Source organism: Mytilus californianus, unplaced genomic scaffold (genome assembly GCF_021869535.1).
Source record: "Mytilus californianus isolate M0D057914Y unplaced genomic scaffold, xbMytCali1.0.p SCAF_10, whole genome shotgun sequence".
NCBI lineage: Eukaryota > Metazoa > Mollusca > Bivalvia > Mytilida > Mytilidae > Mytilus > Mytilus californianus.
Genome location: NW_026262582.1, coordinates 55556120 through 55583092, shown reverse-complemented (window position 1 = coordinate 55583092; position 26973 = coordinate 55556120). Strand labels below are relative to the sequence as shown.

The window sequence follows — 26973 nt, the reverse complement described above, 5'->3', positions numbered from 1 at the left end:
CGTTTCTGAGTTATAAGATTTTATTTGTTTATAGTCTGACAACAGATTTACTAAGTATTGCGCAACAGCACAGTGTATTGCACATCAGCAAGAAATCTTTCATATAACCAATTTCAAGTTCTTTGACTACATTTATTCAGAAACCTATTATATATCAAATATTTAATTACAATCCAAATTCAGACCTGTATCAAGCTTGAATATTGTGTCCATTTTTGCCCCAACTGTTCAGGGTTGGACCTCTGCGGGCGTATCCAGCTGCGCTCAGCGAAGCAGTTTATTTTTTTTGTCATGTAAAACTTCAAATTGCAAAATGTTCAGCAAAGTAAGATCTAAAAATATTTCAACACGACTGAAATCGTCAATTCACCCCTTATAGAGGTTATTGCCCCTAAAAGACACTTAACTAGGGAAAAAGTTCATCTTAGTGAGAACTAAAAATAAGTCTGCATGACCAAAATTGTAAATGACTCTGATAGGGGTTATTACCCTTTAAAGATATTTTTCATTTTGTTTTAAAGTTTTTTTTAAGAACTATTGGGTGCATTTATTATTGAGATTTTTTAAGAATGAACAAAAATGCAAGTTTGATAATTGCGATGTTCAGAAAAAGTGCATACAGATATATGTATCAGATAGTAGAATGCAAGTTCTTATTATTGTGATACTCAAGTAGATATAATATGTGAAATTCATATGAATTATCATCTTATCGAGATATAAAAACTTCCTATTGTTTAAGGGACATCATTTTCCAAATATATAAATAAGAAGATGTTGTATGAGTGCCAATGAAACAACTCTCCATCCAAGTCACAATGTGTAAAAAGTAAACAATTATAGGTCAAAGTACGGCCTTCAACACGGAGTCTTGGCTCACACCGAACAGCAAGCTATAAAGGGCCCCAAAATGACAAGTGTAAAACAATTCAAACAGGAAAAGCAAGGTCTAATCTATATAAAAAACGAGAAACGAGAAACACTTATGAACCACACCAACAAACGACAACCACTGAACAACAGGCTCCTGACTTAGGACAGGTGCATGCAAATGCATGTATTAGATTAGCTACACACATATATATATATATATATACACATGTATAACTTTGTCAATTTTTTAGGTGTTAATGACTTAGATCCATCAGATCATCTTAAACAGTTAACTGTAACCAAAGAAGCCTTGGTTTCCAAGGAAAACATTGCTGATGACATCATAGGAGATGAAGAATGGACTACAGTTAATCCAGATGGGTAAATGATTCAACAATTAAAATTGTACTTTTTAACTTGACTAGGTTATTTCCAATACCAATATTCACAAGATAATTCATGTATATGAAACAAACAGGAACAGTGTGTTTTTATACGACCGCAAAAAATTTTTGCCATTTTTTGCGGTCGTATATTGGTATCACGTTGTCGTTGTCGTCGTCGTCGTCCAAAGACACTTGGTTTCTGGACAATAACTTTAGTGTTAGTTAATAGAAATCTATGGAATTTAAACACAATGGGGTAATGGTCCTAACAGTTTAGGAATAAGGGGCCCAAATAAGCATTTAAGCATTGGCCTTCGGCTGTTGTCTGCTCTATGGTCAGGTTGTTGTCTCTTTGACACATTCCCCATTTCCATTCTCAATTTTATTTTTCTAGTTTTCAGACAATAACTTGTGGAACAGTGTATGAATCTCTCTGAAATTGTACAACAAGTTTCCATACCACAAAGGGATGGTTAGAATTAGCTTTGGGGAGTAATGGCTCAAACCGTTTAGGAATTAGGGCAAAAAAGGGGAAAAAACAAGGGTTTCCTTGTTAATGGACAATCACTTTTAAGTACAATGTTAAATTAGGATTACCTCCCTTACACTGCTTTTAAATTATGTAAAAAGAAATTTTGTATTGTCTTGAGGTGATTAGCTGTCAATTTACTTTTAGAAGTTACTAATAAAAATGCTGATTAAAGATATATTATTTTTAGACATGATTATGTATGTCATTTTCTATTTTAAGACTTTTATGATGTATTTAAATGGGTAATTATGGTTGCAAACTCCATTGGATATTTGAATTGAAATAATGACCATATCTTGGGGAAGATTTTTTTTTGGAAAAAGGGGAGGGGGAGGTGAAAAATAATTGGGGTTAAAAAGAAATTGTGGGGGTGGGAACAATTTTTTTTCTCATTACAGATTTCAGAAATTAATAAGAAAATTTCTTGAAATATTTTTGTAAAAAAAAAAGGGGGTGGGGTGAAAAAAAAATTTTCCCCAAAAAAAAGGGGGTGAAATTTTTTTTTTAAGGGGGTGAGGGGGGGAGGGGGATCAATTCGCAACAGCATAGTGTATTGCACAAAAGCAAAAAAAAAGGGGGGTAAATATTTTTTTTTTGGGAGGGGGGGGCAATTCGCAACAGCATAGTGTATTGCACAAAAGCAAAAAATTGAATATAAATTCAAATCATATTACCAATTCTAAGTTCTTTGACTACAGTTATTCTGTGTCAGAAACCTATTATGTGTCAAACATTTAATTTCAATCCAAATTCAGACCTGTATCAAGCACGAATATTGTGTCCATTTTTGCCCCAACTGTTCAGGGTTGGACCTCTGCGGTCGTATCCAGCTGCGCTCGGCAAAGCATTTTATTATCAATAAACGTAGAATAAAAAGCTGGGTAATGGAAAGCTGCTTTCAGATAGGTTAAGTGCTTACCTCTCGTTTTAAGATGAGTTAGATGTTCAAGTAAAGGGGTAGAGAAGTACTATTAAGCATACTGTTGTACAAGACAGGTATTTGATTTTGAATACACTAACATAATTTTGGAACTTTTTAGAATTCACATCTGATTCACAGCAACTCTGAAGACAGATTGTTTTTACTTTTGAAATTTATGTTGATTGATTGATTGATTGTTGGTTGCTTAACGTCCAGTGGCAAATAGAAATTTATGTTGAAAATTTACATTGAGCAATTTTCAAATGCAGCAGTGTTAGTCTGTATTTTTAGCTCACCTGACCTGAAAGGTCAAGTGAGCTTTTCTCATCACTTTGCGTCCGTCGTCCGTCGTCCGTAAACTTTTACAAAAATCTTCTCCTCTGAAACTACTGGGCCAAATTAAACCAAACTTGGCCACAATCATCATTGGGGTATCTAGTTTAAAAAATGTGTCCGGTGCCGTTTTTGGTTATTATCTTGAATATTATTATAGATAGAGATAAACTGTAAACAGCAATAATGTTCAGCAAAGTAAGATCTACAATTAGGTCAACTTGACCAAAATGGTCAGTTGACCCCTTAAGGAGTTATTGCCCTTTATATTCAATTTTTAACCATTTTTCGTAAATTTTTGTAATCTTTTACAAAAATCTTCTCCTCTGAAACTACTAAGACAAATGTAACCAAACTTGTCCACAATCATCATTAGGGTATCTAGTTTAAAAAATGTGTCCGATGACCCCGCCTGCGAACCAAGATGGCCGACATGGCTAAAAAATAGTACATAGGGTAAAATGCAGTTTTTGGCTCATATCTCTGAAACCAAAGCATTTAGAGCAAATCTGATTAGGGTAAAATTGTTTATCAGGTCAAGATCTATCTGCCCTGAAATTTTCAGACCAATCAGGCAACACGTTGTTGGGTTGCTGCCCCTGAATTGGTAATTTTAAGGAAATTTTGCAGTTTTTGGTTATTATCTTGAATATTATTATAGATAGAGATAAACTGTAAACAGCAATTATAATGTACAGCAAAGTTAGATCTACAAATAAGTCAACATGACCAAAATTGTCAATTGACCCCTTAAGGAGTTATTGCCCTTTATAGTCAATTTTTTACAATTTTCATAAATTTTGTAAATTTTTGTAAATTTTTACAAAATATTTTCCACTGTAACTACCGGGCCAAGTTCATTATAGATAGAGATAATAGTAAGGAGCAAGAATGTTCAGTAAAGTAAGATCTACAAACACATCACCATCACCAAAACACAGTTTTGTCATGAATCCATCTGTGTCCTTTGTTTAATATGCACATAGACCAAGGTGAGCGACACAGGCTCTTTAGAGCCTCTAGTTTTGTAATCCCATAGGAATTTTCTGATCGATTTTAGAAGCAGATTTTTTTTTCAATTTTTAAAATGATTGAAAAATGCATCTAACCAAAAGTCACATATACTTAAGTGAGTAAGAGTGTTGCTATTTAATATCTTACAGTGAACAATGTAAAAATGATATTTTGCTATTATTCCTTTGTTTTTAATACAAAATCTCAAAACTGATTTTGTAAAGTAAAGGTGCATTTAATTCATCAGTCCACATAATGGAAACATTACACTCATTTTAAACTAATACAAGGGGCTTGGTGGCCTAGTGGTCTAAGTAGTTACTACTGTAATCACTAGCCAGTCAACACTGAGGTTGTGAGTTCGAACCCCGCTTGTGCGGGTGCACTCGACTCCAATCTTAATTGACTAGGATTGTCAGTTTTCTCCGGGCACTCCGGCTTCCTCCATCAATAAAAACTGGCCGCCACGAAATAGCCCAAAAGAGGTGCTTAAAAGTGGCGTTAAAACACCAAAAATCAAATCAAATCAACTAATGCATTACAAGTTGCTATTTATGTTGTGTATTTGTTATCTCATATTCTGTTATTTAAGAGTTTTAAGTGTTTTTCCTGCACTGTTTTTTTTTATTGTATGCTCTTTAATAATCATTTGGTTAATCTACAGAACTCCACCACATTTCATGCAGTCAGAAACCTCATCCGTAGTTGTCCTATTTCATAATTTAATGTTTTAGTTGTTTGAAAAACTGGGTGTAAATGGCAAATATTTGATAGTTTCTGTTAAATTTATTCACCACTTTTATAGAATCAAGAAGATTTAGAGCTTGACATTTTGTATAGACACCTGTCTATTTTTGAAGACTGTATGTTGCCGTCTTTTAGTTTTCTTGTCATTGGGTTGCTGTCTCTTTGACATATACCCAACATCTCTCTTTATTCATGCTAGTTTATTTATTGCAAGGGATTTATTTTAGTGTTTGCCTATCAGACAAAAACCATAATTGATTAATGTATCAAATATATATACCAAAATAGGTTTTTGACCCAGATTTTACAGTTCATATTCATGGAAATATAATAGTGCTTATAATGTTAAAATTTTTAGTTAAGTTAGTTAACCATGAAGTTATTGTCACATAAACTTGAAACAAAGTACACATTATATATATATAAATAAGGAGTCTACAGACCTGGGGTAATTAAAAATGTAATTGTAATTAGGTGTAATTAATTACAAATTTGAAAGTATTGAAATGCCCTTTTGCCATGTAATTATGAATTACATTTCAATTACTTTCAATTACATTAAAATATTTGCTGGGAAATTTTTTAAACATTTTTGGCTGTTCTGAAGCAACTTGTATTTTATATTTTCCCTACATTTAGTATGCACTTGGTACTTTTTTTTATACTTTTTAAACACTTATCATGTTGAGAAAACTACAGCATTCCTTGATATTTCCTTTTATAATCATTATAGCATGTATAATAATCTTTATTTGTATTTAATTCATTAATTTTTTCACATGTTTAGATGAAAAATCTAAAAATCAAGAACAATACCAATTTATTGACATGATTGACCTACAATTTGTAAATATGTTGTTCTAACAATTATCAATAATCATAGCCCCAGGTTATTCTTCACTTAACTAATTATGAAGTAAAAGAATGTCCCTTGATTAAAATGCCAAAGGCAATTTTTATTTTAAACCATCATATGCATATGTTAAAATATGTTAAGATGGACAAATGGAATCTTGAAATAATTTCACTGCTAAAAAGTGCATGTATACATAAAAGTTTCATTCTGTTCTTTTCTGTTGTCATTTTAATGATTTTATTCTAAATGATACTCTTACAAGTCTTTGGACAAAAGTAATTGAAATGTAATTAATTACTTTGGCATGTAATTGCCCCCAGGTCTGTAAGGAGATGTGGTATAATTGCCAATGAGGCAAATATCTATCAGAGACCATATGACTAAGACGTAAATAACTATAGCGCACGGTACATCCTTCAATAATGAGCAAAACCCACCTCAGGTTGAGCTGTAAGATAATCTAATTCATTAAAGCTTGGGATACATAAAAAATCTTCAATCAAATTTGAAAGGAATTCAACTATAAAGTATGATGCTATACGTGTGAATATAAGAGTGTGAGTTAGGCAGATAGGCATGATGAGTGCTTTTCAAAATATACAGCTAAGTAACAATCATTATGATGTGATGGTTAAAAATTATATCCAAATTAGCATTTTGACCCAGATCTTATGGTTCACTAAACCTGGAAATGTGATAATACCAGGGCTTCCAAAAAATATTTGAGCCAGCCAAACATTTTTTATTCTTTCCCTGATTTTAATCCCTTAAGACTTAGTAACAAAAGGCAACCATGGTAATCAGTTGGGCATCATATCAATAATGATTGACACAAAAAAGATATTTAACTTGACTTTTGATATAAATTAGATATTCTGACGTTAACTGTTAAATTGACAGTGCATCATTCGAGGTTTGCAACATCAGCATACAAAGATTGCCTAAGATAGATATAAGAAGATGTGGTATGAGTGCCAATGAGACAACTCTCCATCCAAGTCAAAATTTATAAAAGTAAACCATTATAGGTCAAAGTAAGGTCTTCAGCACGGAGCCTTGGCTCACACCTAACAGCAAGCTATAAAGGGCCCCAAAAATTACAGTGTTTAACCATTCAAACGGGAAAACCAACGGTCTAATCTATATAAAAAACGAGAAAAGATAAACACTTATGAACCACATCAACAAACAACAACTACTGAACATCAGATTCCTGACTTAGGACAGGTGCAAACAATTGTAGCGGGTTTAAACGTTTAATGGTACCAAACCTTCACCCTTATCTGAAACAATAGTGTAACATCACAACATAGAAAGACACACTATAAAATATCAATTGAAATGGCTTAACCCAATCAAATGACATATTAACACCAGGAAGACTCTTTATTTGTGCAAAATTAAACTGTCAACAACTCCACTTTCGGTTTTAAAAAGTACATTTTCCTAATACTAGATGTTGACTTGACAATGGTAAAAAGCGGACCAGAGACGGATACTTGAAATCTGTGTACGTTTACAAAGCACGATTATTTCTTATTACTCCAAATGAATGTTGGATAAAGGTATCAATGATAATTTTAGCATTTTTGAAAAATTTGGATGCATGATTAAATTTCACATCTGTGCACATGCGCACAAGTGTACTAGTTCATGAAACGTGGTTCTGACAATTTTTTACTTCAGACCTTTATTACTACCTTTTTACATTTTTCATCAAATCATATTTATCTACGTATTTCTGATAATCTAAATCTTTTTGAACAAATTAATTAGATGCATTCGTTGAAATTTAAGAAAATAACTTTTAATAGACTGATCAATGTCCGGTGTAAAATAGTTTACCTGTCGACTGAACAGGTAAATTTCAGCTGTCACAGAACTAATTAACATTATTTGTAATTAGATTGTTTTAAATAAATGCATCCAAGCTCACCCATGAGCAAAAATGTCAGGTCTGGTGTTACTGCAGTGTTTGTGGGAAATCCCTGAGTCTGGCTTCATCAGTGGTCAACTCAATAATTTGTATATTGGCGTGTTATTTTTTCATTTTAGCTCACCTGGCCCAAGGGCCAAGTGAGCTTTTCTCATCACTTGTCGTCAGTCGTCGTCCATCGTTAACTTTTACAAAAATCTTCTCCCCTGAAACTACTGAGCCAAAGTTAACCAAACTTGGCCGCAATCTTCATTGCGGTATCTAGTTTAAAAAATGTGTCCAATGACCAGGCCCACCAACCAAGATGGCTGCCATGGCTAAAAATAGAACATAGGAGGTAAAATGTAGATTTTGGCTTATCTCTGAAACCAAAGCATTTAGAGCAAATCTGACATGGGGTAAAATTGTTCATCAGGTCAAGATCTATCTGCCCTGAAATTTTCAGACAAATCAGACAACCCAATGTTGGGCTGCTGCTCCTGAATTGATAATTTTTTAAGAAAATTTCGCAGTTTTTATACGACTGCGGTCGTATATTGGTATGATGTTGGCGGTGTCGTTGTCGTCTGAAGACACATTCACTAGTAACTCGAATTTAGCTTGAATGGACAAAAACGCATTAACGGCATTTAAAAAAGATTAATGAAAATTGAATAAAGATTGACAAAAATTAAAAATTATTTTTAATGCATTTCAATCCATATCAAATCATTTTAATACTAGTCAAATAGATTCCCTTGCGGTCATTCAAGTTAATTTGAGATGTGGTTAAACTGCGTCAAACTAATTAGCCACGCCCCCGTTAAACGGAATCAAACTGATGTTAAGTCCTTTTAAACTTTAAAGTGTCCGCCTTTTTGTAAGGTAAATCACTCAAGCGGTACAGCATCCGCGTGTATCTATCGTATAACCGTTCCGAGCGTTATCGATTTTAGTCAGAAAAGTAAAAATGTACCTCTTACAAATATTCACATTAAAATTAAATAATGACAAATACATGTGTAAACTAAGTTTTTTATAGTTAATGATGCCAGATTTTTAAAATGCAGCGAAAAGTATAATTAGTTCTTTTTTTTATTTGTTAACACGCAGCAGCTCTTGAGATAAAAAAAAAAAGTGACTGTGATAAAAAAAAATTATTTTGCTTGAAATAAAACGAGAAAGCTGGTAGTTATTTAATAGCCAATAAAGGGACCAAAATGAGCATGTTTGATGAATGCCAATGGATATTGTACGCAAACATTAATCTGTATGAAGGTATCGTCTGATCAAAAATGTAATTTCGTCGAGAATATGCAATAATATTTGCCACGGTACGTTAAGCAAATTTAATTGAACCAATTCCGTCCCGATTTTTTAAAAATTCACATTAAAACATATCTTTTTTTTTTGGTCTAATTCGCCTGGAAAATTAAAATTTCGTTTAGCTTAAACAGTTTTAAATGCGCCCCGTACTCGTATACCGGATACCAAATATACATGAACACTGTTTGTCTTGAGTCTGATAGTGCTCTGCTAGTCATTACTAAATTCATACGTGTAAAACTATACAATTTTACTCATCTGCCTTCAACACAAAGTCTTGGCTAACACCGAACAGCAAGCTATAAGGTGCCCCAAAATGACCAGTGTAGAACCATTCAAACGGAAAAACTAACGATCTATATATTCAACTTTTGAAATACATAATCAGACAACAACCACTAAACAGCAGGTTAGGGCAGATGCAAACAAATGCAGTGGAGTTCAAAAGCCCAAATACACGAATAATTCTCCAGACTTAAGTGACATTGTTTTAATAAGATCAGAACCTTATATGTGTTAATTTTAAAGCAAAAGATATAAGTTTGTAAGAAAAATATTGACGTACCAATTCTAATAGCTAAGAAAATTTCCTTTTGCTAAACGATGATAACATTTTAACATTTTGGTATACCTTATAATTCATAATCTATTTCTGAAACGACTTCTCGCCTTGAACATGTATGAAATGTTTGCCACTGGACGTTAAACAACCATTAATCAATCATTCAAATTGTGCTTTAAAAATGAACTAAGCCGCAAGTGTATCCATCAATGAGTGCTGTTGTTTGTTTGTCCATTTAACATATACTGAATTAGTTTTTGTCCAGAATTATATTCCTTAGAAGAGTTCAAGTATGTAAATAAATTCATAGGGTATCATGTGCTAGTTGAAATTTTTCAGTGAAATCAGTATTGTGTGTCCAACGTTCTTTCATGCATATCAAATGTTGTATCCACTTTTTGCTGTTCGTAGTCTGTTAGTCCTCGGTCTCTAAACTTTAGCACACACTTATGTAATGACCAATCTCGAAAGGGGGAACATTTTTTTTTATTAAAAAAAACACTAAAACAATTTCTATATTCTATCATTCAATTAACCGATGTACACCTAAGATTTTCAACTATAGATGTTGAATTAAAAAAAAAAACAATAATAAGTCCCAATGTATTTTTATGGCAAACATATCTAATGGGTTATTTTCTCATGCAAAATAATTATTTTTTCATTTTTTCAAGATAATAGTGTTATCAGATATGTTCTTCGACACGTGTCTTACGGGTCACCGATTTTCAGCAAAATCAAAGAATATCAGCAAGTGCCTAAACATTAGTTTTAAGAATGTTGATGCTGTATTAATATATGGAACATGTCTTCATACCAAAAAAGAGTACTCACATTTAATTTTCTTGTAAATGAAATTGGGAATGAATATGGGGATAATGGACGTCATACTCATATTATATAAACATATTCATATTTTTTTTCGAATTTTCTTTTTGTGTGAAATTATTCATCAACAAATTAATCTATTTATTTTTGATACAATGAAAGAAGATTATTTTTACGAAATGAAGTATTTTTTCGTCCCTTATATTCAAAGGAAATAAACAATTTGTCAAAAAAAAAAAAAAAAAAAAAAACAACTCCGCCCATCCTTCTCTTCACCACCCCCTCCTTAAATCCAGAAAAGAATGAATTGACATTTTATTAAGAATAAATGTAAAATCATAGATAAACTGCTATTATATTCTTATTAAGATCTACATTTTAACAGATTCGGGGACTAATATTTCTCTAAAAGCCCATGCATACACTAATATTTGTGTGTTTTTTGTTTCAAGTTGCTTCAATTATCATTTACATGTATGAGGCTATAAATGGGACCACCATTTATAAGTATATGAATGGGGTTTACAGATTTGAGAATTATGGGGAAACTTAAGTTAATAAGAAGCGAGGCAAAAAAAAAAACAGAATATAGAGGTGGTGTAACCCGAATAATTCAGTCGTTATATTCTGCTGATCTACGATTACTACATGAATTCACAATTTTATGAATGTTGACATTGATAGAAATAGTTTATATACGCCCGTCAATTTTTGACGGGACGTATTATGGTATACAAATGTCCGGCGTCCGTCCGTCCGTCTGTCTGTCCAGCGTAAACATGTCGCACCGTAACATCAGAACTACTTATCCAAATTTTATGAAACTTAACATAGTTGGTTCTTATGATGGTCAAACGATCTGTATACTTTTTGGTGAAAATAAGATTAAAACTTTTTGAGTTACGGGACTAAGTAACTAATACAGGTGTGTGTTTTTTTTCACATGTCGCGCCGTATCTCAAAAACAATTTATGATTATTGCTTAAAACTTTACACACTTCTTAGTTATATTAATCTTAAGATCTGTATACTTTTTGGTGATGATTCAAAATTTTATTTTAGAGATATTGAGTATTTTGTTAAAACAGGGGGAGGGGTTTTTCCACATGTCGCGCCGTATCTCAAAACAGTTTATGATTATTGCTTAAAACTTTACACACTTCTTAGTTATATTAATCTTAAGATCTGTATACTTTTTGGTGAAGATTCAAAATTTTATTTTTGAGTTATTGAGTATTTTGTTAAAAAAGGGGGAGGGGTTTTTCACATGTCGCGCCGTATCTCAAAAACGATTTATGATTATTGCTTAAAATTTTACACACTTCTTAGTTATATTAATCTAAAGATCTGTATACTTTTTGGTTTTGATTCAAAATTTTATTTTAGAGATATTGAGTTTTTTGTAAAAAAAGGGGTTTTCGCATGTCAGAAACTATTTATGATTATTGAATAACAATTCACACACAAGATGACGGGCGTATCATGCGCTCATGGCGCAGCTGTTTATTTGAAAATATTTTATCGAACTTTAATATCGTAATCTGTAAAGTTCAACGAGACTTTTTGTACCTTTTTGCATGGACTGTCTCGGATATAACGATAACGCAAATCACGTGTATTAAACATGGTATAGGCCCAGGAGGATATCATTTCATTATCACTTCCTAATATCCAATCCACAGACACGAGTCACACGACATCCCCGTATCTTCTAATTTTACTAGTATACGAATTACCAACAAATTTGGCATTTACCAGTTGTTGACGCTAGTAAGAAAATAAATAGTTAAGTTCGAATTATTATTATTTTAAATGTCAAAAACACTTTAAGTATTGTAACAGATCATCTAAAAATCAAACTAAATAAGAAGTATCACAGCTCAGATCGGCCAATGTCACTCATTAGGACTTATAACTAATTGAAATACTGACACATTGCTTATAGTTTGCCTAACGCTAATTTGAATCGTAATATATTACTGATTTAAAAACTTGTAGTATCAAAATTGAATTGCATAAATTAAAAAGAAATACATTGTGTATCTAAAGTATTTTCATCAGCTTTCCTAATAATATTTACCTTTCAAATGATTTTTCTACACAGAAGGTTATATATCTTCTCTCTGGTCATTAAATTGCCCTAAAGCTAAAAGTCACCGTCAGATGTATAGTAGAAGGCAAAAAACGCTTAGTTGTTAATTTCTGTGTTATTTGGTCTCTTGACGAGAGATTATACCACATCTCCTTATTTTTTTAGGTTTGTTTGTGTTCAATGTGCAAACAATGCAAAAACATATTATATAGTATCTTTAAAATGAAACGGTGTGTAGAAATACCGCAAAGGACTTCTTAGTGCACTAAGGACACAAAAACGATATTTTAAGATCACAAAGAACATGGATATAAGTATATAACTCATAAATATAAAGTTTGGTATCAATAGATATTGTAATTTTGAAGTAAAATGACTTTTTAATCAGCGCGTGCCACTCGACACGTGACCAACGGCTTATTGCAAATTCCCAATCATTAAGTTCAATCAACCATATCCAAATAACAATCGTCTTTTGATCGTTACTAATTGATTAATTAATGATAGTTGTTGAATAAACCTAAAGGTTTAGGATGTTATAATTTCAAGCTGATGAAAGAAAAATTAAAAACTGAATTTTATGTTTACTTTGCCTTTGTTTTATTTTGTTTTGAAGGAAATTGCTTTAGTAAACCTGTTTTTTTTTTTAAAGAAACCTGTTTTGAGATAGAGATTGAGAAAAAAAATGCGTCTGAGATTTCATTTCCACATTTACAACTCTATAGTTTACATACTATCATTATACCTTGAAAGACATTTGAGAGTAAAACATATTCTTCAAAACCCGATTATAGAAGTGATATAGAAAGACTTCAAGAGGTTAATATTATTTTCAAAAAGAGAATAATCATATTAAATTGTCTTCTATGAAAGTTACCTTTATACTGATGTCATTGTTTGTTTATTGTCATTCTCCGCCATATGTGTATTTTGTATAATTATAAAATTCACTTATGTTATTAATATAACACTGATGCATTTAAAAAATAATGTAAACCATATATTCTTGCTCCTAAATAAAACTCTTATAATCTTATTCTTAGTAAATCTAGTGTGTGTACCATTAAAAGTATTTCGGTCGAACAAAATTACCGTTCTATAACTAAAATTTGGCCAAGTGATTTCAGAGGAGAAGATTTTTTTGTAAAAGCTAACGACGACGGACGGAAGATGAGCTAAAAATAAGAGTAGAAAATACGATATTACATAGAAGTAAAAAATATAACAGACAGAAATACAAAAAGCACCATATAACTGCATTTATCATGTTTATAAAATATTTCAGGTCTGCAAAAACATCACTATCAATCAAGCATATAAAAAAACAATTTCTTCTACTTAGAATATTACAGCAGGTCTTGTCAACCACACCAAAAACAGTACTTTTAAAAAGATGTATAAACTTATCATCATCAGATAAAATATTAAAATCACCATTACTTCTTTTAACTTCATAAAATAAACTTTCACGTAAATCTGCATATAAAGGACAGTCTAATATAATATGTTTCTCATCTTCAATTTTACATGTTTAATCAGTATACAAAGTGGATTCTAAACGGTCAAGGTTTTTCGAATTCCGGGATGTCGGGATTTAACTTTTTTTAAATTCGGGACTTCGGGATTTCATGTTTTTAAGCCCGGGATTTCGGGATCAGGTATTTCTACGAATGTGCTGCCTTGGAGCCTTTATATCAGGAGTTGGATTTTAACGAGAGCTTCTAAACACCACCTAGGCCGCCTTTGTGCACTAAGCTCCTTTAACTGGGCCAAGCCCATGATGGGATAGTGTTATGAATAAAAAAAAAATGTACCGTCAAATGTAGTTTTTCCTCAAGATGTTATATTATCTGATGTTGTTTGTCAAACAAATCAATCAACAAAAAAAGCATGGATATTGAGCACTTGTATAACACTTGTACATAAGTTTAATAATGACAACTATCCATTTTGTTATAAAAAACATATGCATATTTTTTAATTTGAGGTTTCATATGACTTTAAGATCAATACCTCTTTATCTCTTCTAATTACGAAAACACAAGAATCATTTTTATTTAGTTTGAAGTTATTTCTTAAAGATTTATTGGATCAATTAACACTTGGTGATTAGACATTACACAAGAAGAGCGCGTGCCACATTAAAATAATAACATAATTTTTAAATTTAAGTTCAAAGTCATAAAGAAGTGTTCCGTGTAGAAATGTTTTCGAAAGTCTAGTTTGTTCATAATTTCTCTATGTAAAACGGTTTTGTAAACTTCTTTAAATAAATTCGGATCTTCCCTCATCTGATCACCAGCATGGCTGAAGAAATTGTTCCCAGATGTATTGTGAGGTGACACGTCCAGGTATTCAAGCGATTTCCTGTCGGACTTTAAAACTCTTATTACACAATTACATAAAGCAAGTTGGTGCATCACTTGACCTCTGAGGGCATTGATCAGTGTACACCGATAACTTGTAACTTTCCATTTTGAAAATATCAGGTGTAATATACATCTTTGTCTTGCGTGTCCGATAGTGATATACTATAGTCATTACTTATACGCTTGTTTATAAATAACGTTTCTGGTGTTAAGAATGATATTTATGAAAATCTTAATAATTCCCCCAAAAAGATCTGATAAAATAAAAATCTATTTACATATTTTCCAAGGGTATATACTCGTTGTCAATAGATATGGACATTTGAAACATACACATTATAAATGATTTCACAAAATGTACGCACTTGTCGATCATTGGTTTATACGCCTTAAAAGAATGTTATGGAACTATAATAATAATAGATAGTCTCAATTTAGAATATATACATGTATATACATATTGAATATACGAGAGAAACATTCAAAACAAATCTGATTTAAAAACAGGTCGAAGTATTACTCGCTTTAATTTGGTTCGTCAAAGTTATGGACAAAGTAAAATTACAGATTTATCGTTCGGTTAGATTATTTCGAACAGTTTAAGAAATTCGTCATCATCACAATTGTTGGGTATAATCAGAGACATGTCTTATGTATAATAATGTGAACATGGTTCTAATAGTACCTTATGTCAATTTTCCTGTTCCGACATGCCTGTTATATATATGCCACTGGACGTACATTAATGATCCCCAAAAAGAATTTCTGAATAATATGATTAATGATAGTTTGTATGAGTGTAACCATTGTAACCAATGTAACCATTATGTCAATGGGGGTTACAAAACAAGGTAACTCAATTATGGTGCAAATTTTGTGCCTTATATACCTTTTCTGCTATCTGGTCGGATTGTTGTCGGACACATTTTCTATTTCCATTCTCCATTTTATTCAATTGGTTGCATGCATTTTTGTTTTATCTCTCTCTGATGTTTTCGCAGAATTAATCTAAATATTTTAAAGAAGACATTTAACTCTTTCTTCTAAAACTTTTAGCATTAAAACCTAATTGCATGAAATTGAATTAATCTGTTATCAGTTTTATCACTTTTTCGGATGAACTTTATAATATTGACCCAGGAAATGATTTTTGACAGAATTTATATATTGTAGAATTCGTTCTTTTTAACGACACATTAATTGATTATTTGCTTCCGTAAAATGTTATTTTTCGCCACGTCAAACCGTGAAATATCGGGAAAAAATGCATCTTTTCGAGATTTAACCATTAGCTTAAAAACGAGAACATGGACCCCCTCTTTTTACAAATGGCGTTTGGCATGATACTGTATGAAGACAGAGACATATAATACAATTCGGCGTTTTAAGTTTCCGAATTTTGGCACTACGTTTCCGCATTTTTATAGTACTCCTTTCCGCATTGTTTTTACATTGCTTTTATTAAAGGTTATTTACGTTTCCGCAATTAAATTTTTAATGTATCCCCCCCCCCCCCCCCCCCCCCCTTTTACTCACCAACTGGGTGGAAGTAAGACTTCGAGCAGGATAAGTTTTTATGACTAAAATGAAACTACAAATGTATCAACTTAAAATGATAAAAATCACACATGGTCATATATCAATTAAAAGTCAATGTTCAGCACTAAAAGTTTATATATATTTTAAGCGTCAGTATACTATTATACCGTCAGTACATGTAGCACAGTTTAAAGCGGTAAACTTGTAGCCAACTGACTTTATAAAGTCTAACCTCGTATTCTATTCTCTACCATACTTGACAAACTGTTCGGATACGAATTCAGCACGTTCGCGATCATTTTTACGAACTGATGCTATTGCTGATAAAGACCAAATTTTGATGTAAGTTGTTGTAAGGATCCTCTGCAAAACGTCCATAAAAATAAATATAATTGTGTGACATGGATAGAACTGGGAGAAACGATTCCGGCCCAGTTGTGGTTCTTTTGGTATCTGTGTCGGGAGGAGATGACCATATTTGATAATAAAGTCTTATACCGATATATCATTATTACCATTTTTTACAGGTGAAATACAGGCAAAAATGCTGAAAAGTGGTATCTATATATTTCGGAAAAGTAATGCACGAAAATGTGGAAACGTGAACTGGATTTTTGCTAAAAATGCGGAAATGTTATACACACATACAATTACTATATGTCTCTGATGAAGATTATTCGTTCCAACTTTTATGAAGAAATAACCGACTTTTTTCAACTAGATAAATAAACAACAAAAATGCCGGTTTTTTTTTTTCTTCTAAAATCAATTTCTTTCTTTAACAAAAAGGATTTTTGATAAGGATTGTTACACAAATGTAGAGCCCAATTTTGTAACGAAGATATTCCTTATCTCTTTACCGAAATCCGCATATGTTTATCTTTTGAAACAAAATTTAAGGAGACAGAAATGTTCAAGAAACCGAAATTTTTAGTAAATGTCGAAAACTTCAAACCCGTTTATCTTTAAAATTCAACACATGAAGATATAGATATAGTTTTTATTACATATTCAAGTTGATTTCGTAAATATTATCTTGTATGTGAACTTTCATAAAAAAAAAACACTGTGTTGTTGGTCATTTGCCCATAATTGCCCTAAAGCTAAATATCATCGTCAGATTGTGAGGGTCTGAATCGGGATTCATTATTTCTGTATTCTATCAGAGGAGGGGCGACAGCCTTAGGTGCTGTGTGCAAAATCTTTTAGGTCACGTGGTACGATTTTAAATTTAGCGTCCCTCGGCAATTTTGAATCTGGTAAAAAATTGATTTATTCATGTTTTAATATCAAATATACTCTCTTGACCTCGCAGAAAATATAGAAAGTTTTGAAATAAAAGATTAATCAATGATAGAAGATCACGTTATATGAAATGTTTTCATTATTTTTTTTACCTTTTAAAGTAAATTTTATCAATAAAGAAATGCACTGTAATGGCGGGTATTTTTATTCGATATCTGCGAGGCACAGATTTTTGTTAATTTTACAAATGTTAGCACGTGAAATTTATTCAAATTCATGCCAATTCAAGAACACTATTCAAACATTCTAAATCTTCTTAAGTCTCCAGCCGTTGCTTCGTAATAAGTCGCTAAAATATGATTTCCGGTAAGTAAATATCAAAAATATGTGTCAAATCCGCGACTACATATGTTATTTTAGGCACATAAATGCATATGTATTTTAATTATTTTGAAAACAAAATGAAAATTTTGTCTTATGAATAGCCATGATGAAAATATATAGTTTTTTTTTCATTATTCAATCGTGCATTATTTGTGTATTGGATTGCTTAATTGCCTTCTCTCTAGTGTTATCTCTGTTTTGTTAACTGACAAATGACGAAATAATGCAGTATTTAAAATTTAGTATTTTACAAAACTTTGTCCCGATTAAAAACTTAAAGCCGACTGAATAAATTAAAATATGAGAATTCAGTGATTATCGATGTCGAAATTAGCCCTTGGTAATAAACAGTCAGTTTGGTTTGGGTATAAATATGTTTATTCCCAAGAAATAACTAACAAATTTGTTTATTATGTATGTACAAAGTATATGTATATTGTATAATCAGCCCTTCCGTATATTACTTGTTTTTTTAATTGATTCAACGAATTTCCCTTGTCCAGGTGTCAATTACGGTGATGTCCACACCATGAGATGTTTGATATAATTGACACAATACCACCGCGACCGATTGATAATATAAGACAAATCTGCGTGCCGTGTGAAAAGTGTCGTCCCTCCTCTAGTATTCTATCATTTAAGGCAATTTTTTCTATTCGTTATACCTTTTGCCGATCATTCTTTATTCCATGTATTCTAGAACCTCATCATTTTCTTTTCTATGTATTTGTCTGGTTATTTTCTGTTTTCTTTATCCTTTTGTCAATAATTTTCATCCACAACGTCATGTATAATGGAAGACGATAAACATTTCAGTATACATACCACCCGTTGTCAATTCTCCCCTGATATACAAACCACATGTAGTTATTTCTCACTTGGACACAGGACTTATATATATATATATATATACAACTCGTCTAAACATCAACCCAACAATGTTAGATCTGTAAATTTGCTTTCGCAAATTTTTATACGACCGCAAAAATTAAAAATTTTTTGGTCGTATATTGGTATGACGTTGGCGTCGTCGTCGTCGTCGTCGTCGTCGTCGTCGTCGTCGTCCGGCGTCGTCTGGCGTCGTCCGAAGACACATTGGTTTTCGCACTCTAACTTTAGTTTAAGTGAATGGATCTCCATGAAATTTCACCATAAGGTTCAATACCAAGAAAGGAAGGTTGGGATTGATTTTGGGGGTTATGGTACCAACAGTTAAGGAATTAGGGGCCAAAAAGGGGCCAAAAATAAGCATTTTTGTAACTTTCAGACAATAACTTGTGTGTAAGTGTATGGATCTCTCTGACATTGTACCACAAGGTTCCATATCACAAAGGGAAGGCTGTAATTGATTTTGGGGGTAATTGCCTCAAAATTTTAGGAATTAGGGGCCAAAAAAGGGGCAAAAAACAAGCATTTTTCTAGTTTCATGACAATAACTTGTGTGTAAGTGTTTGGATATTTCTGAAATTGTACTACAAGGTTCCATATCACAAAGGGAAAGCTGGAATTGAGTTTGGGGGTAATTGCCCGAAACGTTTAGGAATTGGGGGCCAAAAAGGGGCCAAAAATAAGCATTTTTCTAGTTTCCAGACAATAACTTGTGTTCAAGTGTATGGATCTCTCTGAAATTGTACTGCAAGGTACCATACCACAAAGGGAAGGCTGGGATTGAGTTTGGGGGTGATGAATCATAAGGGGGTTCAAAAAATTGGGGGGGGGGGGATTTATTTTTTTTTTTTTTTTCTTTTTTTCCTTTTTTTTTTCTTTTAAAATTTTCCATTTTAAGTTGGTTATTTCTGATTTATATTTAAAAGCAAATAATAATGATATGGTAGGAGATACACACCAAACAGGATGTGTAAATTATTATATAATAAGTATTGTGCAATAGCAAGAAATTTTCAATTGCACAGTATTGCACAATAGCAAGAAATCTTCAATTGCGCAGTATTGCGCAATAGCAAGAAATCTTCAATTGCACAGTATTGCGCAATAGCAAGAAATATCCAATAGCACAATATTGCGCAATAGCAAGAAATTGTCAATTGTACAGTATTGCGCAATAGCAAGAAATATTCAATTGCACAGTATTGTGCAAAAGAAGATACTTCGTATAAATTGCTTATTTCTTGATCAATTTCAATGGGGTTTTATTCTTGAATTCTTGGGGTTCTTTAATATGCTGAATCTAACTGTGTATTAAGTTTTTGGATTTTGGGCCCCGTTTTTAAATTGGTCCACATTGAGGTCCAAAGGGTCCAAAATTTAACTTTGTTTGATTTCATCAAAAATTGAATTATTGGGGTTCTTTGATATGCCGAATCTAACCGTGTATTTAGATTTTTAATTTTGGGTCCCGTTTTTTAAATTGGTCTACATTAAGGTCCAAAGGGTCCAAAATTAAACTTAGTTTGATTTTAACAAAAAATGAATTCTTGGGGTTCTTTGATATGCTGAATCTAAACATGTGTTTAGATTTTTGATTATGGGCCCAGTTTTCAAGTTGGTCCAAGTTGGGGTCCAAAATTAAACTTTGTTTGATTTCAACAAAAATTGAATATATGGGGTTCTTTGATATGCTGAATCTAAACATGTATTTAGATTTTAGATTTTTGGCCCAGTTTTCAAGTTGGTCCAAATTGGGGTCCAAAATTAAACTTTGTTTGATTTCAACAAAAATTGAATATATGGGGTTCTTTGATATGCTGAATCTTACCATGTATTTAGATTTTTTATTTGTGGGCCCGCTATCAAATTGGTTCATATTGAGGTCAAAAGGGTCCAAAATTAAACTTTGTTTGATTTCATCAAAAATTGAATTATTGGGGTTCTTTGATATGCCAAATCTAACCGTGTATTTAGATTTTTAATTTTGGGTCCTGTTTTTTAAATTGGTCTACATTAAGGTCCAAAGGGTCCAAAATTAAACTTAGTTTGATTTTAACAAAAATTGAATTTTTGGGGTTCTTTGATATGCTGAATCTAAACATGTGTTTAGATTTTTGATTATGGGACCAGTTTTCAAGTTGGCCCAAGTTGGGGTCCAAAATTAAACTTTGTTTGATTTCAACAAAAATTGAATATATGGGGTTCTTTGATATGCTGAATCTAAACATGTATTTAGATTTTAGATTTTTGGCCCAGTTTTCAAGTTGGTCCAAATTGGGGTCCAAAATTTAACTTTGTTTGATTTCAACAAAAATTGAATATATGGGGTTCTTTGATATGCTGAATCTTACCATGTATTTAGATTTTTTATTTGTGGGCCCGCTATCAAATTGGTTCATATTGAGGTCAAAAGGGTCCAAAATTAAACTTTGTTTGATTTCATCAAAAATTGAATAATTGGGGTTCTTTGATATGCCAAATCTAACCGTGTTTTTAGATTTTTAATTTTGGGTCCCGTTTTTTAAATTTGTCTACATTAAGGTCCAAAGGGTCCAAAATTAAACTTAGTTTGATTTTAACAAAAATTGAATTCTTCGGGTACTTTGATATGCTGAATCTAAACATGTGTTTAGATTTTTGATTATGGGACCAGTTTTCAAGTTTGTCCAAGTTGGGGTCCAAAATTAAACTTTGTTTGATTTCAACAAAAATTGAATATATGGGGTTCTTTGATATGCTGAATCTAACCATGTATTTTGATTTTGGACATTGGACCATAATAGGTAAATTAAAAAAATTGAAGTTCTTAGACCACATTCTTTCTGTGTCAGAAACCTATGCTGTGTCAAATATTTAATCACAATCCAAATTCAGAGCTGTATCAAGCTTGAATGTTGTGTCCATACTTGCCCCAACTGTTCAGGGTTCGACCTCTGCGGTCGTATCAAGCTGCGCCCAGCGAAGCATTTTATTTGTTCTTCCCTCGCCGGGATTCGAACCCATGCTACTGAGATATCGTGATATATATTTTACGTAATAGTAACGAATGGAATTTTATCGCACTGGCTTGTTAAATGTATTTTGATCTGACAACAAGAATACATTTGTTTATCATAATTGTTTACTTTATCTGAAATTAAGAATGGAAATGGGGAATATGTAAAAGAGACAACAACATGAAAACAGAAGGCCACCAATTATATTTGATCATGTTTTAGTTTCGAAAAAGGCATCAATCATCGTATTTTAAAAAAATCTCTACAAGGATGATCAAAGTTTTAACGACCTTGAATGGCTATACAGACTGAGCCCTCGCACGGTCGGTCTCTAAAATTTGCTGAATTTAAGAAACTTTATCAAGAGATAGGCTTTACCTAGCTTTAGGCCCCGGGTTTTCAAAAATATCCATTTAGGAACCAAATTGTGGCTTCTTTATATTTAATTTTGTCGAAGAGAACAATTACACAAAGTGCAACATGCGAGAAGAGGTTTCATTTTCGCTTACATTTTTTTTTTATTGAAGTGACTAATCTTTTGAGGTTACATCACGGAAATATATTTCAAATGAAAAGGTGCAATTGGATGCATCCCTAAAAAAAATAATAATAAAAATATATAGAGATAAAATTACGGCTATTCGTCAATCAGACAGCAATCCTACATAAAAACAAGTAGGTTATCTGACATATAGAATAAAAGGTTAACTTTAAGCATAACCCGCGCTGATATCAACTTTCTAAGTTCTGAGTAAAATTCAACATACATGTAGGACTCTGAAACGTAAAATATACGAAAGTTGTTTTTTTTACGTACGATACACGGAGAGTGCCATTCCCTAAATACATACGGGTCCACAAACTATTATAATGTAAGGGTAAATGAGGATCTCATTAGAGGAACAAAGTAAAGATGCATGCTGAAGGAAGAATAATTTCCACACGAAGAACATCAAAAAGGACGATCTCTCAATTAGTATGCAACTGTAACTAATACATCCATAGACATTAACACTAGTTAATGCTTTATATACTGACATTGAAACAAATACACTGCTCATATAAAATTTGGCATTACTTTCCCGGGAAAAAGAATACGTTTCCACAATTAAAGGCTACGTTTCCGGAAATAAATACCTTACTTTTCCGAGAAAATAGTACAATTCCGGTATGTTCAGGCAAAAGTAGTAATATCTTTTAAAGTCAAATCCTAAGGAAAGGATGCACACAAGAGCTAACTGTACACATTCTGGTATGTTGTGTGGTTGAGTTGCTGTCTCTTTTACGTCTTTATCATATCTTCTCTTCGTATATGTACGCGACTTTGATATCATCATGCATGGACACAATACTTCACTACATTCGTTCCATTTTCGTATTTTGACATGATTAATATACAAATAAGAAGATGTGGTATAATTGACAAATTCGAGTATTTATACTACATAACATAGGTGATGTCATGATCACAAAACTTCCAATAATTTTGACATTGATCATAAGTTATATTTTACTATTTTGTAAATTTGAGTTATTGACAAACAATCACAGGTCTTTATTTGTAGAACGTTCCTTCGTTCACGTTTCCGCAAAAAGAAAAAGAGTTTTCTTCTCGCACTTTAACAGCCATTTCCCGCAATTATTTTCAAGATAATTTCATATAACACATTATGAAATTCCGACCAATGAAATTTATTTGAATATTAAACGTGGCCTACGAGAGCACCTAGATTAAACTTGGGAAGTTAGAATAGCCAATTATTTTTTTTATCTAGTAATTACCGCTAAAATATGCATTACCGCTAAAATATGCCTTACACAATTATATGACAGAAACATTTTATCCGACGTGCTTTACAATGTTTAAGTTACCTTTTGGTCTTAAAAACGTTTTTGAATGCCGGAAATATAAAAATAAGGTTTTTTTTTCAATATTCCTTTTGGGCCAGGGCCGACCGTGCGAGGGCTTAATAGCCAGTCCAGTTCGTCAAATGTTCATTTCTTGCAAGAATTATTTTACATGCGGACATAACGATAATCCCTTCATAAACCAACTTCAAATTTCATTTGTCGTTTGCTGCTTTTACACAAATAACACACATTTTTAACCAGTGACCGGTATTACAATTTTACACAGGTTTAAAAGTTCATTGAGCTATTACTTTAATTACAAGTTTTAGCAGGACGAAACTTTTTACTAAATGAATTCAACAAATGTCAAGCTCATCTAGATCAATTTTATTATTTAACAAAAAAATGTTTTTAATTACAAGCTATTTTAAATGTCGGTATAAATGTTAATGTTTTTTTTCTTACCGAAAATATAATATGCATCTATTAAAACTTATTGTCTATTGATTAAAAAAACATCTTTCACTTCTAGGTTTGTAATGAGCACAATTACGACCTTCTTATTATCTTTCCGGTTTTTATTTTTTCGCAGATATATTTAAAAGACCATACCTTACTTACATGCCACGAGTTTTCATATTAGTAAGCAATATATTGAAAACGAATAATTTGATATAAAGAGCTATTTCATTTTTAACAGATTAACACTTTGTGCTTTTTAAATCGTGCATCAATATTTATAAATTTAGTTATATATCTATTGTTCATTCGTTTATCTTAACTGTGAAGCATGTTTATATATTCAGATTCAATTTTTTATTAAAGTCTCACCACTTGTATAACATTACACATTCCAATATACATATAAAACATTACGTATAACATAAATATTGGAAAACATATATAAAACTAACCACTAGTAAAATATCTTAAATCGATAACGCTCGGAGCGGATTAATGATAGATACACGAGGATGCTGTTCTGCTTGAGTGATTTACCTTACAAAAAGGCGGACACTTTAAAGTTGAAAAGGACTTAACATCAGTTTGATTCCGTTTAACGGGGGCGTGGCTAATTAGTTTGACGCAGTTTAACCACATCTCAAATAAACTTGAATGACCGCAAGGGAAACTATTTGACTGGTATTAAAATGATTTGATATGGATTGAAATGCATTAAAAATAATTTTTAATTTTTGTCAATCTTTATTCAATTTTCATTAATCTTTTTTAAATGCCGTTAATGCGTTTTTGTCCGTTCAAGCTAAATTCGAGTTACTAGTGATTGGTATTCACACTCTAATTTTAGTTTAAGTGAATGGATCTCTATGAAATTTTACCATAAGGTTCAATACCACAAAAGGAAGGTTGGGATTGATTTTGGGGGTTATGGTACCGACAGTTAAGGAATTAGGCCAAAAAGGGGCCAAAAATAAGCATTTTTGTAACTTCCAGACATAACTTGTGTTTTTAGTGTATGGATCTCTCTGACATTGTACCACAAGGTTCCATATCACAAAGGGAATGCTGGGATTGATTTTTGGGGGTAATTGCCTCAAAATTTTAGGAATTAGGGGCCAAAAAAGGTGCAAAAAACAAGCATTTTTCTAGTTTCATGACAATAACTTGTGTGTAAGTGTATGGATCTTTCTAAAATTGTACTACAAGGTTCCATATCACAAAGGGAAAGCTGGAATTGAGTTTGGGGGTAATTGCCCAAAACGTTTAGGAATAAGGGGCCAAAAATAAGCATTTTTCTAGTTTCCAGACACTAACTTGTGTTCAAGTGTATGGATCTCTCTGAAATTGTACTGCAAGGTACCATACCACAAAGGGAAGGCTGGGATTGAGTTTGTGGGTGATGAATCATAAGGGGGTTCAAAAATTTTGTGGTCGTATATTGGTATGACGTTGGCGTCGTCGTCGTTGTCCGAAGACACATTGGTTTTTGCACTCTAACTTTAGTTTAAGTAAATGGATCTCTATGAAATTTAACCATAAGGTTTAATACCACCAACGGAAGGTTGGGATTGATTTTGGGGGTTATGGTACCAACAGTTAAGGAATTAGGGGCCAAAAAGGGGCCAAATATAAGCTTTTTTGTAACTTCCAGACATAACTTGTGTGTTAGTGTATGGATCTCTCTGACATTGTACCACAAGGTTCCATATAACAAAGGGAATGCTGGGATTGATTTTGGAGGTAATTGCCTCAAAATTTTAGGAATTAGGGGACAAAAAACAAGCATTTTTCTAGTTTCATGACAATAACTTGTGTGTAAGTGTTTGGATATTTCTGAAATTGTACTACAAGGTTCCATATCACAAAGGGAAAGCTGGAATTGAGTTTGGGGGTAATTGCCCGAAACGTTTAGGAATTGGGGCCAAAAAGGGGCCAAAAATATGCAATTTTCTAGTTTCCAGACAATAACTTGTGTTCGAGTGTACGATCTCTCTGAAATTGTACTGCAAGGTACCATACCACAAAGGGAAGGTTGGGATTGATGATGGGGGTAAATGCCTCAATATTTTAGGAATTAGGGGCCAAAAAGGGGAAAAAAACAAGCATTTTTCTAGTTTCAGGACAATAACTTGTGTGTAAGTGTTTGGATCTTTCTGAAATTGTACTACAAGGTTCCATATCACAAAGGGAATGCTGGGTTTGAGTTTGGGGGTAATTGCCCAAAACGTTTAGGAATTTGGGGCCAAAAAGGGGCCAAAAAACACATTTTTCTAGTTTCCAGACAATAACTTGTGTTCAAGTGTATGGATCTCTCTGAAATTGTACTGCAAGGTACCATACCACAAAGGGAAGGCTGGGATTGAGTTTGGGGGTGATAAATCATAAGGGGGTTCAAAAAATTTGAGGGGGGGGATTTTTTTTTTTTTTTTCCTTTTTTTTCTTTTTTTCCTTTTTTTTTTTCTTTTGAAATTTTCCATTTTAAGTTGGTTATTTCTGATTTATATTTAAAAGCAAATAATAATGATATGGTAGGAGATACACACCAAAAAGGATGTGTAAATTATTATATAATAAGTATTGTGCAATAGCAAGAAATTTTCAATTGTACAGTATTGCACAATAGCAAGAAATCTTCAATTGCACAGTATTGCGCAATAGCAAGAAATCTTCAATTGCACAGTATTGCGCAACAGCAAGAAATATCCAATAGCACAATATTGCGCAATAGCAAGAAATTGTCAATTGTACAGTATTGCGCAATAGCAAGAAATATTCAATTGCACAGTATTGTGCAAAAGATGATACTTTCCACATTGAGGTCAAAAGGGTCCAAAATTAAACTTTGTTTGATTT

At 32.3% G+C, this 26973-nt stretch overlaps 1 protein-coding gene across 2 annotated transcripts in view; it reads left to right on the top strand.

Moving 5' to 3' along the window:
* The window catches only part of LOC127718864 (neurobeachin-like protein 1), a 406320-nt gene that overhangs the window by 221753 nt on the left and 157594 nt on the right, over nucleotides 1-26973 (top strand). For both annotated transcript variants that reach the window (XM_052224913.1, XM_052224914.1), the window contains one exon: nucleotides 1125-1254. In XM_052224913.1, the coding sequence (XP_052080873.1) occupies nucleotides 1125-1254 (130 nt within the window). The remainder of the gene's footprint in view (nucleotides 1-1124; nucleotides 1255-26973) is intronic.